The sequence below is a fragment of the Perna viridis genome, chromosome 1 (assembly GCF_037379345.1).
Source record: "Perna viridis isolate PV_CMFRI_1.1 ecotype Kerala chromosome 1, ASM3737934v1, whole genome shotgun sequence".
In the NCBI taxonomy this organism is placed as follows: domain Eukaryota; kingdom Metazoa; phylum Mollusca; class Bivalvia; order Mytilida; family Mytilidae; genus Perna; species Perna viridis.
In genome coordinates, this window is record NC_142445.1 from 46,291,931 (window position 1) to 46,307,911 (window position 15,981).

General features: G+C 31.0%; 1 protein-coding gene across 1 annotated transcript; it reads left to right on the plus strand.

The window, feature by feature from the left end:
- The first annotated feature begins 361 nt into the window (after positions 1-361).
- On the plus strand, positions 362-15,559 carry LOC148629019 (PDZ domain-containing protein GIPC1-like). The gene is made up of 5 exons (XM_088542543.1): positions 362-814; positions 5,443-5,812; positions 7,608-7,708; positions 10,881-10,962; positions 11,745-15,559. Exons 1-5 carry the CDS (start codon positions 509-511, stop codon positions 11,933-11,935), a joined length of 1,050 nt encoding a protein of 349 aa, XP_088398669.1. The 5' UTR covers positions 362-508; the 3' UTR covers positions 11,936-15,559.
- Positions 15,560-15,981: the final 422 nt, after the last annotated feature.

Sequence of the window (15,981 nt, forward strand, 5' to 3'; positions counted from 1 at the left end):
GTAATTTCAGCTAACATGACTGGTATATATTCAAGACAGTAGCAGTAATGAGTCTGATTTGAACCTTCAAAACATCTGCCGGGTAGAAAAATCAATATATGACAAATAATTAGTTTGTCAACGAGAACAAATCTACGAGGTTCAGGTAACTGTGGAATATTGGGGGATGCTATTAAGTGGATTCCGAAATCTAATTTAAAACTTTTTTTGTAATTTTACCATCCTGCTTAGAATGAATGAAAATGGTATTTAATCAATTACAAATTAATGTGATATTGGAATTATAAAAGTTTATAATTAAGAATATGAAACACGTCATTTTACTTGGAAAGGAAGTGACGAATATTCGGAAAGCATAAATGAATCCCTTGGACAGGTATAACTTCCGCTTTGCATATGTCACATTACAAAGGTGTAAATCGCAGAAACGAACAAAATATTGTCGATTGCTGGTGTTTATAGTGTGTTCATTAGTTTAATTGTGATAAACTGACACCGAATAACTACAATGCACAAAATATTTGGTAAGAAGTCTAAAAGTAAGGATAATCTTTCGGATTATCCACAGAATTCCACTCCAAATGATATGCCCCGCCCAACAGAAACAAACAGTGTTCCTGAGACGAATGGAACAGCTAAACAACAGACTCCCGTTGCTCAGCGGACTGATCCTCCACAGCAACAACCAAGACCTAAGCTTGTGTTCCATTGCCAGCAGGCCCATGGTAGTCCAACAGGAATTATTTCCGGTTTCACAAACGTGAAGGAGTTGTACCAGAAAATAGCTGATTGCTATGATATGCCTGTTTCAGAGGTATGCAATACAGTTTCATTGATTTGGGTTTCTGAAATGTCTTCTAATAATACTTATCATAAAATGTATATATACATGTAACTGTTTTAGGTGGTACACAATCATTCATCTGCATGTACAACATAATAAAGTTGATCCATAGACCTGTAATTTACAGGTCTTTATGGTGGATCCTATATGTACATCTGTACATGAACTCACAATTATCATTTTCTTGTTATTCAAGGGACTTCTTGATTTGAAAAAAAAAATGCAATTTTACATGTGATGTACATGTAATAAATAATCCTTCAGTTGAGAGAGATTTTAACTGGGTTATATTGCTACAAGATTGAAGTCATCACTACATAAGTTTTATGGTCATCATGAACTCGTGGATTGTTACTGTGTATTCATCTGCACCATGAGAACCAATTTGTTGAACATGTCGGTTTTCCTTACCTCATTTATCTGCTCTGGACTTTACTTTTTATGAGCAATTCTGTGCGCAAGTAGAAAAGCAGAGGACGCTTATCCTACTGGTGCACCTGGTTCATCTGTTTTTAGAGGAGTCTGAGTTGCTCCTTTACTTTTGTTGCTTTGTACGTACTATTTTGGTTAATTCATGTTCTCTGTTGTGTTTGTCTGTTTTCCCTGTCTGGTTTTTGTCCCTGGATTACATTCTTTTGATTTCTGATAGAATCTTGGTTCCCTTGATGTTTAAAAACATCTGAAAAATAAATGATTATTAAAACGTATTATGGAATTAGTTGATCCTTCATTTACATTTGTACATTTTATGGAAATTATAAAGGCAGTGATGATCATGTGTAACGATTTATTTTTTCCAGAGTTGATTATTTTATAACTGAAGAGCACGATCACCTCATACATGTTCATTTCTACCTTGTTTTAACTTCCTAACCATACATGTATGTGATATTCAAAGTTACGTGGGAGTGAGCCATAAGAAATAGGTGCTGTTCATAGTGCGTCTCTTAAATAGTTCATTTGCATTGATTCTGAAATTGAATTTGATTTTGTTTTAAGTAGCATTCCACTGAGCTAAGAATCATGCAAAATGTGATTCATGGGTGAAAAGCTTACATATTTTTATTTTTGAAATTTTGTTTGACTTGACATAATAAACAGAAATTAAAATTCAGTTTTTCATGTATCCCGTGTTCTTAGAAGACAAAAATTATGTAGAATGCACTGTAGATTTCAAAATTGTGGAAGATAACTCTGTAAATGACACTCACATACAACAGAATCTGTTGGATTTTCAATGTTGATTATCTCATAAGAGCAGACAAATTTGAATGAATAATTACACATTTCATAATATAGACCCATAAAACAACTTAATTACAAACATAAAAATATGTAGCCTTTTGGGGGTGTATCACATTTTTTTCAGATTTTGCATGATTCTTACCAAGACAGCTACTTTTTTGTCATGTTTATTTACTGGGGAATGTGGTACATTGATTTGTCATCACCGTACTAGATGAATGTAGGCAAGGTGATAATCAAGGTACATTTTTGTACTGTTCATTACATACAAATCAGATTTGTATGTAATGTACAGTACAAAAATGTACCTTGCCAGAAAATCTTATTTAAAGGCAAATAATTTTTCAAGTGATGCATTTATTTCTTCATTCACATAGGATATACACAGGGCTCAAGCTACTCGAGAAAAACAGAGAGAAGTGACTTCTCTTTCAGAGAGACACTAGGGAGAAGTGAATGCGTACGCATAGCATTTACTAATGCTTTTTACAATCATGTGTTATTTGTTGCTTACATGCACACAATATAAGCAAGCATTTTTGTATATTCACTTTCTTTTATTGAGATAAATGTTACTTTTTCTTTAAGCTACATATGTAAGTAACTAAATATTTTGGACAAAATGAAATCAGCCTGCTGACTGAATGATTGACTGTATCATATATTCATGAAATTGAATTTCCAATCCTGTTGTTTGTCAATGATGTCTGACAATAGCTTACATGTTGTTCCTCAATCTCTTCTTCTATTTATTTTGGGTTGAAATTATAAGGGAAAAGTCCCAAATTTGTGATTTCTTCTGACATCACAGTTCAACCGATCATGGTGCAGGAAATTCAAATTTACTAACTATAAATCTTGATTAATTAAGAAAAGGAAATTATTTTGTTTCAATTTAATTTTCATGAATATTTAACGGATTAATTTCGATCTTCATGACTTGCACAATAACATGGTCTTCTCCTTTAACTGTTCTGTTATGAAACATAACAGATAAATTTTGCTGAAGTCCAAAGAACCCACACGACAAATTTGCATGTTTTGCAACGAAATGTGAATGGTAAAAAATGAGTTATTGTAAGCTGGAGTGAAGAATGTCCATTCCGCATCCTGTCTTAAATGTTTGAAACAAAAAGCTGATTAAAATACTTGTTTGTAACCGATAAATCAATAGATTTCGAAAAATATTACATTACAATTTATTTTCTTGAATGGGTGCCATTTTTGTTTGAATTGTTATTAGAAGCGACATAACTCTGATAAAATATTGCTAAAAGACGGAGTACAGTCCCGATCATGGGCAATGTCTGAAAATGAGAGGGCGACTTGACTTCGCTTTTGGTGTCTTCTTAAGGCGAAGTGAGCGACTCCAGGGCGACTATTTTGCCCCAATCACCCAGTAGCATGGGCCCTGTATACATGTATCATGGAAAGTAGGGGTCAAGCTAATTGTTCTAGGAGTCCACTTCCTGGTCTCCTCGGGCAAGTGCAATTTTGTTGTAGGATTTAGGCCTGAAACATGCATTTTCCTTATGTCTGTATACCGGTAATACAAATGTAACTGAGTAAAAGTGAATGGATCTCATACAAATTTTACTTCAAGGTGCCATAACACAAAAGGAAGATTGATTTTAGGGGCTGTGACTTGAGCTAAATAAGAATAAGGTGCCACAAAGGGGCCAGAAACAAGTATTATATTTTCTGATTTCTTGACGATAACTTGAGTGAAACTAAAAGGGGATGGATCACTTCAAAATTGTACCACAAGGTGCCATATCCCCACAGGAGATTTGGGATTGATTTTGCAGGTTTGTCTTGACCCATTTAGGAATAAGGACCAAAAAGTGACAAATTCTTTTCAGGTCAAATTTTAAACCTGTGTCAAATGTCCAATCATAATCAAAATTCCAAGCTGTGTCAAGTTTGAATGTTGTGTCGATATTTTCCCCAACTGATCAGGGATCAACCGTTATGGCTGTATTAAGCTGTGCCTCAAGAAGGATTTTTATTATACAACCGCAAAAAATTTCTGTCATATTATTGCATCACCCTGTCTTAAGCTCAGGAACTTGGTAGAGGGCCGTATAGTTTTTGCCCCATTCCTCTTTTGGAAATACAAAATGCAAGAGGCTGAAAGGGGGGTAAATTGGTGTTACTATAATTGATAGGAAAAGCTTATTGTTGATTCGATTTTATGATTCAGATGTCAAATGTTTTGGAGTCAAAGAGGTTCAAAATTGGGCCATGCCAAAAAAATCAAATGTTTTTCTTTTTGGTCCGATATTGAAATATTTTTTTATTGGATTCCTGATGAAAATCCCTGCGTTCAATATTCAATCAGATTTCAGATATCTCTTACAACCACACCCCTTTAATGGACTTTTTTGTTTTGGTCTGATTTGGAAAATTTTTAATTGAATTGCATATTTTGTGCTATATAGTGTCAAAAACTAACATTGTGTTCACATTTGCCACATGTGAACAGAGTTTGACATGCTGCAGTTGTATCATGCTGCACTCTGCAAAGTTCTTCACAATTTTAGGTCACACATCAGGATTTAAATCATTTTTTCTCATTTACATTGAAAACCTTAGGATTGAGTTTTTTTCTCTTTGACCTTGAATGAAGTATAATATACAATGAACATGTAAGCTAGGTTATTTGAAACGGTATTTTCGAGTTTAGGAAGAAGATCCTATAAGGGCCAGTAACAACTTTTTCCTGATGTCTGTACTATAACTTGATTAAAAAGCAACAGATCTCTTTGAATTGTGTGACACCACAATGTTATGTTTATTGTTTAAAGAATTGTTGGATGGATTTTGGGGTCTGTGACTTTAACCATTTAGACTGGCTGGAAACAAGCTTTTTCATGATGTCCTACATAGTAAAATCTAATGCTGCTGGTGATAGGTTATTTCTTGAGATATGTGTACAGCATAGCGAATAATTTGCAATATATGTATTATTGGTATTTTTTATTTGGCAAAAAGATTTGTGATTCCAGTCTCCTCTTCAGACCTGTAAATGTATAACTGCTTTCTTGTTCATAATATGTGTTATTCTGCTACCGTTCAGGATTTGAAACAAATCACCCTTTCATTATACAGCTGTGAAGCTGTTTATTCAAACTGGTATTAAGTGGCATTACTACTGAGTGTGTTGGAAGTCTAAAAGCTTTATAATAGCCAACATACCCTCTGCACTGGAGATTGTCATGCTTTTCTTGCAATAAATTCAACATAGAAAAAAACTAAAAATTATTAAATAAGTGCCCCAACATGTTCATGTAGGGTGGTTCTCACAAGGATTTATTTAAAGGCTACTTTCATAGTTTTCTTTATTTTTACAGATTTTATTTTGCACCTTAAACACACACAAGATAGATATGTCTAAACTTCTTGGAGGACAGATTGGATTGGAAGATTTTATTTTTGCTCATGTGAAAGGTCAACCAAAAGAATGTGATTTATCAAAGTCGGAGGATGCATTGGGGCTCACAATAACTGACAATGGTGCAGGATATGCATTTATCAAACGTATAAAAGAAAATAGTATTATGGACAAATGTCCCCTCGTCAATGTTGGTGATCATATAGAAAAAATTGATGGAAAAAGTTTGATTGGATGTAGGCATTTTGAAGTGGCAAAAATGTTGAAAGAAATACCAAAAGGCACGACATTTACGATCCGGGTAGTAGAACCAATGAAGTCAGGATTTTGTAAGTATTATATAAATAATATGTTTTTGATTGATGATGACTTGATTTATTTTTTGATACATGTATGCTAGATTTGCTTATGAGAAATCGGATAAGGGCTCTTTTTTTTTTTTTTTTGGAATTTTTCGAGTGATCTATTACACATGTATACAGTATTCAGAATATTTTGATAGGTTCTCATGTAACATAAAAAATAATTCTGTACATAATGTAGAAGGAGTTGTTGAATGTAGCTTATTGAAATACATGTAATTGCACTGGTCTATCTTTTGAAATAACCAAAAAATTATTTGTCTCCTCCTTTCCAGAGAAAACAAACTTTATATGTAAAGTACAGAAATAGACATACCATGACTGATCCCTCGCTTGGTGGTACACCAATCTGTTAGTGGTAACCCAAAACCTTTTTATCCAAATAGACAGTTCCAATTTTTTTTTAAATTTTGAATGGTAGGTTATGCCCAACAAATTCCATTGAGAGTTTGTAAGAAATCTTAAGAAATAATAATGTTATTAGCACAGTGATGTACCACTATGTCTGTAATCAGTCACGGTATGTCTCTTTCTGTACTGCATGTTTTTGACCTGTCAGTCCATAACAATGAGTTACACTTCCAATTACTCCTATGAATTTACACTGTTATTCAAATGATGCCTATACATGCATGACATTATAAAGTTAGACTTTTTGGTTTCTCATGGAAAAACCCTAGACTAACTGTCTTAAACTTTCAAATGATCTTTTTTACAGAGAAAAAAAATCATTTGTCGTTCAATGTCAGATCTGTAGAGTGTTATATAGATTTGATGTATTTGAATAGTCATTTTATTTTTGTGTTATTATGAATGCAGATAAGAACTTGATGCAATATATTTTAGCTGTACATCAGTAACATCACATGTATTGCTAAATTTTGAATTGTAGCTTTTGCATGTAACAGAAAATCATTTTACCTACACAGGAAATTTTAAAAAATATATTTAAACATTGAGGTGGTAAACCAGCAACTGTTAAACCCAGGGTTTTTGTTTGTTGAAGATGATATGGATCTGAAATATAAAAGTGGGATACTTCAGCTTTTTTCCGAACTCTTGGAATTAAGGATCCCAAGTCTCTGTTATTGCTCATGGCTATATTCTGTTTGATTGGATAGATCAGCCAGCCAAACAGTGGTGTTCTTACTTCATTGACCATCATATAAACATTGTTTTAAAAAGGATATATGTTGTTCATGTTCAGAACAAATCAAATTTAGACCAAGTTTTTGTTGCATGCAGCGGATTTGTTAGGTAATTGATTTACTGTAAAGATTAATGTACATTCCAGAAGACCCTTGATTTTGTTTGAGTTGTTTTAATGCAATTCTGTAAATGTCTAATGACAAATGCTATTAAATAGCTTTATTATTCCATTTATACATGTACATTGTAATTATTTGTCAGGACGTTGTGTTGTACATGTACAAGTATTGACCATTGCATGGTTGTTACTTGACCCTCAACTTTACCCTTTTTATGTTGAAATTTTTTCCATATGATGTTATATGTCCCTGCATTAGTGTTGATTAAATAATATGTAAATAGATTTAGCACTTATTTGTCTTTGTCTTTGAAATTGTAACCTTTGATTTAATTGCTTAGACTTGAATCACTAAGAATTTATTTATTGTTAGAATATAATCTGTTGATTAAGTAATTTCTGGCAGGGGCATTTATGTCCTATGGACAAATTTTCATGAATATGAATAATAGAGCATTAAGATTACGAAATTCATTGTCAACTTTTTTTTTTCAGCTTTTGTTGAACAAAAACAGTCCAAAAAAGGGAGTAGTAGTATTGGCTCTGGAAAACAGACATTACGACTCAGATCAACTGGTCCTGCAACTGTCGAAGATGTAAGTTTATTTTATTACAAATGTCCTTTTGCCTTCATAAATGATAAGTAGAATAAGGTAGAATAAGGTAAAAAGTTTGAACACTGATTGAACTGTTGTTTTATGGCTAAATCATAGAAGTTTTTCTCTGGTCTCTCCATTTAATTTGTAAGTATCAATTTCTCCTAAGATATCCAGAGGATATCTATTAAGCTCTACAAAGGTAAGGGGTCCTACTGAATGTTTATTTGCACAAAAGAACATATTTACTGTCTGTTTTGTTCGTAAGACAATAATGTATTTTGATTTGTAACAAGCTCTCTGATTGGTTGGTTCTCTTTGAGCAAACCAGGTTATTTTGTATATCCTGGCTTTGTACTATGATGTCATGAACATCAATTAGTCCACACTCCACAATTCAAGTAAACCCTAAAAAATGACATATTGATTACATATTAATTATTAATATTTGGACTTTCTTCCATTATGAATTAAATTATAAGGAATGTTTCTTCTTTTTGAACAGATTACACTCAGTAACCTGGTTTAGGCCAGTTTTCACTTTTTTATAAACCACTTTGCAGTTTATAAGTGTAAACTGTTGCCAACCAGGTTATTTGGTATAACCTGTTTAAAATCAGAAACATTCCTTCAATAGACCAACTTCAAAGCATTTTATAAGTTCAGAATCTTATTGTATGCTTGCTGTTTTTAGTCACAAACATACCATACCCCCTGCTTTAAAGCAGGACAGTAAATAAAGATCAGAATGCCAGTCTTGTAGAACATTCATTCATTCTCTTTTGTATTTGCCTCATAAACAGTTTGATGGATGAAATTTATGAATCTTTTAGAAAATGATTATTATATAATGCCATTTTGAAGCTACTTACATGTATACCCCCTGCAAAAAGTATGGGTATATATTTAGAAGGTTGACAATGGCATTACTAAACATCAATCTCAGTACTATCTTTAGTGACTAAAGAGAAACCACCCTGTCTGTCTCTTTCTGCCCCTTCTTCCACATATCTTGAAAGTCCTTCTTTACAGATTAATAGATTTGGATTAAATTTTATAGTAAAGTTAGGCTTCAAATATTAATGTTATGTTCTGAAAGAGAGCTTATTATTGTCTGATGCATATGAAAAGAGATTAATTCACTTTATTAGATTTGATGAAACTTTAAATTGATAGAAATATGTAAGTGCATTAAGGAGGTGATTTCTGCAAATGGAAATTATGCTTGATGTATTTTGATCAAATTTTGTAGGAAGGTTAAGCATATATACATTAAATTGGCTAGAGGGTAACTTTATTTGAGCTCAATAACTCTAGTTGTTTTCAGTACTATTAAAAAGTATTGTTTGTATTTCCAGATGAGGAAAATTATAAAGTGATGAATTGAAATTTGATCCTTTTATTCTTTGCTTCCTTCCTGGTGGTAAAATGTAGTTCAAATATATATAATAATTGTCTGGTTTTTAGATACCTAACTTCCTCATTTTTTGTCAAATTCTTTTTCAACACACTTATAATAACTTAAAATTACTTAAAGTTACTGAACCATGAAATTGTCCACCTAAATGTTGTAAGGGAATCATGATACAAAATATTAAAGTTTAAGCTATTGTTATATTACATAAACATTCTCTATTAAATGTAATAGGTCAATGTCCATTGTTTTATAATCAGTTCTTTAAACCAGAGACTATTTGTCATTGTTACATGTACTTTCTTACTATGTTTCTGTCATGTGTGTGATATATACGGTTTTTTAAGAAAAATTGTCTGTTTTTGAAGTCAAAGCTTGCAATTTAGTTACTTAAAAACTTCAGTTGTGCAGTGCTATTATCTGTTTGGCATTCCGAAGGATATTGAATAAAACTATTTTTGTGTAAAAGATGTACATGAATTTCTTATTGTTTGCTTTTAATTTACATGACTTCGATTGAACTTTATTTTAATTTTTACTGAGTGGACTTACAAGTGGCAATAAACCTCATGAACCAGTTACTTTTTAACACTAATTTTAAATTAAACCCTTGGTAATGCATAAAATTTATTTTGATAACACTTTTCCAGTTAATATTCAACCTATATATTAAAAGCATAGTACATGTAAATGTAGAAGATTTGGAAAATTTAATTAACCATAAATATAAAGTTAGAACTGCATTGAATTATCTGGTTACTCTTAGAGATTGATTATTGTATGAATTTTAAAAAAAAAATTGATAAGCTACAGATACATATGTTTTAGAATGATGACCATTCTGATGAAGATGTCAATCAAACAGATGCAGATAATTCTGTATGATGTTTGCCCATGTATAGTGAACACTGTTCTCCAAAATTGCACTTCCCTGTGTTATTGTTCAAGAAATAAATAAGAATATTTCCTGTAGATTTGAACCTATGTATATGACAATTGTAGTGCTAGTTACAATACTTGTTACAGTGTGTTTGGTAATGTAAGATATGTTAATGTATTTGCTTTGTGTGTTAAGTAGCAGTCCACCTAAGAATCATGCAAATTTCATTGTAAGTGATCTATTGATGTCAAATATTTTATCCAGATTGACTTTAAATCACCACTGCATGATTCTTAGGTGGAATGCTACTTAAATACAGATCTCCTTCAATAATAAGTGGTTTAAATTATTTCTCCACTCGTGATGGTAAGATTAAAATTTTCAACATGTAATCTGTAGCGAGCATGATAAAATCTTAATTTTACCATAGAGAGTTGAGAAATAATTTGTTTTCCCATAACAATTGGTGACATCTGAGACAGACAATTGTTAGAATTATAATGCCATAGTTGTAGCAGAATGTCAAGGAGTTAAATCATTGAGAATAATGTTTATATAACTCATGAAACTTGAAGGTCACAAAATTTCAACTTGTCTTATTTGATTTCATAACAAACCTCTTGAGGCTCATTAATTTGTTTTTTGTTTGTTTTTTTTTTTAATGATTTTGAAATTAAATAACTTAGTTGATATTTTGTGACACCCATTTTATTCATTATGAAACCTATAAGTATTCACTATTCCCTTTTGTGGTAGAGTGCCTGTGTTATGTGATGATGTAGACAAAAATCAATATAATACATGTAATTAAAAATGGATTCATATTAAGATTTGCCATATTGCTTGTAAGATGATACAGTTTATATTGTTTTTTTTAGGTTGATGATTCCTCAGATCTTGCTATAGACAAAATCAATGGATTATTAGAATCATTTATGGGTATAAATGATACAGAATTAGGTATAATCATTTAACAATTTAACTTGTGATATATTAGTTGTGTGTAAAAAAAAAGAAGATAGAGAAGGTGAACATAGATCAGGCAACTGATTAGAAATCTAGGTTGGACATAATGTCCCTTTGTTAGTGAACAGTAATGCATTTTAGAACTTTCAGAGGCCTATTTGTTCAGTACTTTTACCCTTTTACTGCAGGCTGCTGGAAGGACATATGTCTGTTTTCCGTATGTATCGAGGAGAACATGAACAGTGTCCAAATCATACTATTTAAATGATTTTCTTCAGGAAAAATAGCCAAAATTGTTGTTTTAAATTGCCTATTTAATTGTTTTTGTTTCCCTTATTAACCACGTTAAAAAGTTTTCAATGTTTTTTATTCAGTAGTGTGAAATAAATGTGGCATTGAATGTTGCATTTGTGCATTGTGCGCTGAAGTCAAATCGTTAAACTCAGTGTTCATGTAAAGTCCAAATTTGGCCTACATTTTAATAAGGGAAGTATACTTTAAAATAAAAGTGATTTCAGAACTGACAGATGTAATGTGATGCACATACACTATTTTCCGTTTGGAATTGAGTTGGGTTATCAATTCAAACAGAACATTTTACATATGCACTGATTAATTATGCCTTCAATGTACTGTGTACTGAAACAACAGTATCAATAATTAATTTCTAACAGTATGGTTTATTGATCATGATGTTTAAGCATTTCATTTTGTAGTCAAGTCCATGTAATAAATTATGTTGCCATTCAGGGCTCATTTTTCATATTTCTCTGCAGCACAACAAATATGGGAGATTGGTAACAAACAGGATAACCCAAGTGACTTCGCAATGGCTATCGACAAATCAGAAATTAAAGATTTTGGGTTCGCAGATGATTTTATATTTGACCTATGGGGTGCCATCAGTGATGCAAAAAGTGGAAGATTAAATAAATCAGATGTGAAGGAGTTCAGTGAACAATTTTAGACAGATGAGAATAATTTATTTTTATATCAATGAAATTATGTTGTCCATTATTTCATGTGTGGCAAGTTTGACACATTGTTTAAGTCAATATGTGACTTTCTGTGTTAATATAGTAGGGCAGTTCCTGAAAATACATATTGTAAAGATATTAATTTTCACAATGTGTACTAATATTCACTATTTTAGCAGTGGAAAGAGAAGTTTGAAAAATAGTACTTGTGAAATTGATCTTTGACACTACATTACACTTATTATTTTTTTTAAACCAGGAATATGTTCACTTAACAGAATATACAAAAAAGATTAGCAACCACAAAAATTAATATATTTACGGTACATGATTGGTTATGTTTCTTTTTTATCAACAGGGTGCAAGTATTTACATGAGGTTTTGTGTGAAGTGTTTCCATTTGTCTTAAATTATTAATATTGTGGTGCATATATAAATTTAGTTACTTTCTTAAAAGAGAATTTTCACTTCCGTGAGCACAAATAAATTCATTGAATGTGTGCAAGCTTATTTCTTTTAATACATGATTAAAATTGGCAATACCAGTACATTAACTTGTATTGATATCCTTGTGGTGATTTATACTGAACACAGGTATGATTCCATTGTTCAATTCCCTGATTTATGATCTATCCAATGGGTTATATATATATATATATATCAATACATATATACATGTATATACTTATTTATCTGTGATTTTAGACAATCATCTGACACCTTACAATTTTTTCTGTTCTCTGCGGTACATTGTTGATCAGCTGGAAAATGTATCTGATAATTGTGGTTATTGTGGTGGAAAAGTATTATTGGAAATACGTGTAGTAAATGTGATTGAGACTTAATCTTGTGGTTAAGACTAGAAATCATGTAGAAATTTAAAAGAAATATTCCCTAAAATTCATACTCAATGAATATATCCCTTGAAAATTCTATAATTTAACCTTGTCCTCACTCTTAAGTGTAGTCAAATGTGTTGATTAAAGCAAAAACATGATTGTCTACAAAATTTGTTCAGGAAGTGCCTTACTATGATTGTAAAATGTCCCAGTGTAATGTGACAGGTCAAAGATGTTATACAATACTGTCATGTTTGTATTTTGTGATATTCCGTATTGTTTTTACAAATGTTTGTATTGCCATCAATTTGACATATGTTTTGTTTCATGTTTTAAACCTTGTTTGTTAATCATTTAGTTCATGCTTTTCTAACATTGATATTCATCTAATCTTATGATTTTAAATCATTTTTCATTATTCAGAAAGTGTTGATTTAGGTTACTGTGTGAATGTTCATTGGTTGTTATTATTAATGGATTATTTCCCTTGTTGGATTAACTTGGTGTTGTTTAAATACATTCCAAATAAATTGTTTAGATCAATTAATTCTACATTGAAATATATTTTTATTTTCAAATTGAAATATGTACATATAGATTGTCCTTCAGTTATAAGTGGTTTAGATTATTTCTCCTCAAGAGAAAATTTTCAACATGTGAGTTATAGTGAGCATGTCTTCAGTCTCAATTTTACCATAAAGAATGATGAAATGGTTTAAAACAAGAATGGGTTGAAGGAGAATATATTTTTCCCATAATCCAGTAGAAAACTTGAAAAATATAAAATTGCAGGAAACCTTTTTCAGAAAATTAATCTTCCACTTGTGGTCAAAAAGTCACATGCATTTTTCACTGCCTTAGAATGGGAGAAATTAGTGGAACAGTAAATACATTGTTGTTATTATTTGCATTTACGTTGCAAATAGATGGTGTTGTCAAGTTAAGTTTTCACATGAGATTTTGTTATCAATGGAAATTTTTGAAATTGTTGATAAGGTATTATGTATTAAGGATAATTTTACTGAAACATTTGTTCTAAACTAATTATCAGTAAATGAACTTAGAAATTCTAAACATTAAGTTTATTGTGAATTGAATATGTTTATGATGCATTTGTAATATGGGTTTATCCAGTTATGTGAATACTGTTATTGAAAAAATTCCATTTTACACATTGTGTCTCTTTTTCTGTAAGAAATCCAACTGTCATTTGTCTCTGTAGATTTTATTTACATTATATGACATGCTCAGCTTTAGATTTGGTCATTAGTGCTATAGTCTGGAGAGGGGCTGCTAATTTATTTACATTTTATCATAGTTTTGAGATAAATGAGAAACAGAGTGGCAAACATCATAGCCAATCGGACTATAAATTCACAATCTAAAGATGAAACTATCAAGTTTTATGAAATTTACATAGAAAATCTCTTAATTATGTACAATATTCACTTGTTAAATTATATACTGTAAAAGTATCAATTTTCACTATTGTTGTGGTGAACATAAAAGTGTGAAAAATATTACGTTAAATTTATTTCAGTGCTATATATGCTGTATAGCACTATAAAAATAATCCTTTTTTGACATCATGAAAATTGATACCTGAATATATTGACTTGAAAGAATTCACGAAAATTAATATCTTCACTGGAAAAGGTTTATTTAGCTGAGGTGTAGATGCCTCATATACAATGGAACATAGGAACAAAATTATGTATTTCTAAAATGATGTAATTAAAAAATGGAAGCAAATCCTAGCAAAAATAAGATTTATATGGTATTCTTTCAAAAGTCTCAATTTCATATGTTTTAAATGATGTGCTCAGCAAGAGTTAAATATTGTATCAATGTTTTTGTATTGTTTTTTGATAAGCCATTCCAGAAATTGATCATTAGTTCTAACACCTTACCATTCAAGTAACTATACAAAACACCTTTTTGTATGTCTAATTTCATGTTAAATGTCGTAACTTACTTAAATCGAAGAGAAGGGACCTTTAAATACAAATATGCTCAATCCTTTATTCACATATTTTTCCATGCTTTTGTATACTTTGAAATAATTTTTAAGTTTATTTCTTTTCACTTAATGATACTAGTAACATGGGTTGTGATAGACACCAGGATCCATTCGAAAGTTCTTATTTCTTTCTTCACTCCATTGCATTCATTACTATAGGTCGTTAAGGATCTTCTTCATACTTGTTAGATGTTCACCCTTCTGCTTTTTTTAGTTCTAAACATTTTATATAGTGTGCATCACTCAGAAGATAAAGGGTGTGAGAAAAGATGTGCCATTGGACTTAATCTGTCTGAATGACATGAAAATGAAAATGAAAATATGTTAACATTTGTATGGTACTTGTATTGTTTTTTTCTTTGTTTTATGATACAAATTAGAGTAACCATACTCAGTGGTGTTTGAACCACTTTGATTTAATGGATAGACTCATGTAGTAAACTATGTGAAAAGGTTGTGATGCTGTTGAAAACAAAAATGATTATATAACCAAACCTGTTAATAATTCAAAACCAGATTTTATCAAAATATTGCAGGTTTTACTGTTACATATTTATATAAATGTCTATTTTTATGGAAGTGATTTCTTTATTCTGTTGTCTTTTGATTTGTTGTAATTTCTATACTTTCCTAATCAGCTATAATAACCATCATCTGTTTCATTGGAGTGCAGGTCACTTTGTCTCTATAAATCACCCCTTTTGTGAAACTAGAAATGTGACAACATGAAAAATAAATAAAACTGATAAATGTTTTGTTGTATTGATCTGTTGATACTGATATATAGTGATAGTGTTATATGTTCTTCCGTCTTTACTTCTTACTCAGGGAGTACCTTTATCTTATCAGCAATTTCTCCTACATCACTGAATGAAATGTAAACAATACTTTTACAGAATCTTAGAGTTTGGATATTAATTTATTGAGTATATGTTCTCAGTTTTTCTTGCTCACTGTCGGCCATAATTTGGGGGATTGAATTGTTTGTCATACTAGATTATTTAATTAAGTTAGTTTTTATGACCAAATATCTTCAAAGGACCTTGACCATTTTCCCTGAAGATTCTGACCTGAAGTATGGCCAATATCATAAACAGTTTTAATGGCTAATAATCATTGGAAATGTAGAAAAAAACCTTAATGATACTAAAAATTTAAATGCATTGAGAATCTGAAT

Excerpts from the sequence above, each read along its gene's own strand:
- LOC148629019 (XM_088542543.1), top strand. The coding sequence starts at position 509 with ATGCACAAAATATTTGGTAAGAAGTCTAAAAGTAAGGATAATCTTTCG. Across the intron at positions 815-5,442 it reads ATGATATGCCTGTTTCAGAG|ATTTTATTTTGCACCTTAAA; the intron begins GTATGCAATACA and ends TTATTTTTACAG. Across the intron at positions 5,813-7,607 it reads ACCAATGAAGTCAGGATTTT|CTTTTGTTGAACAAAAACAG; the intron begins GTAAGTATTATA and ends TTTTTTTTTCAG.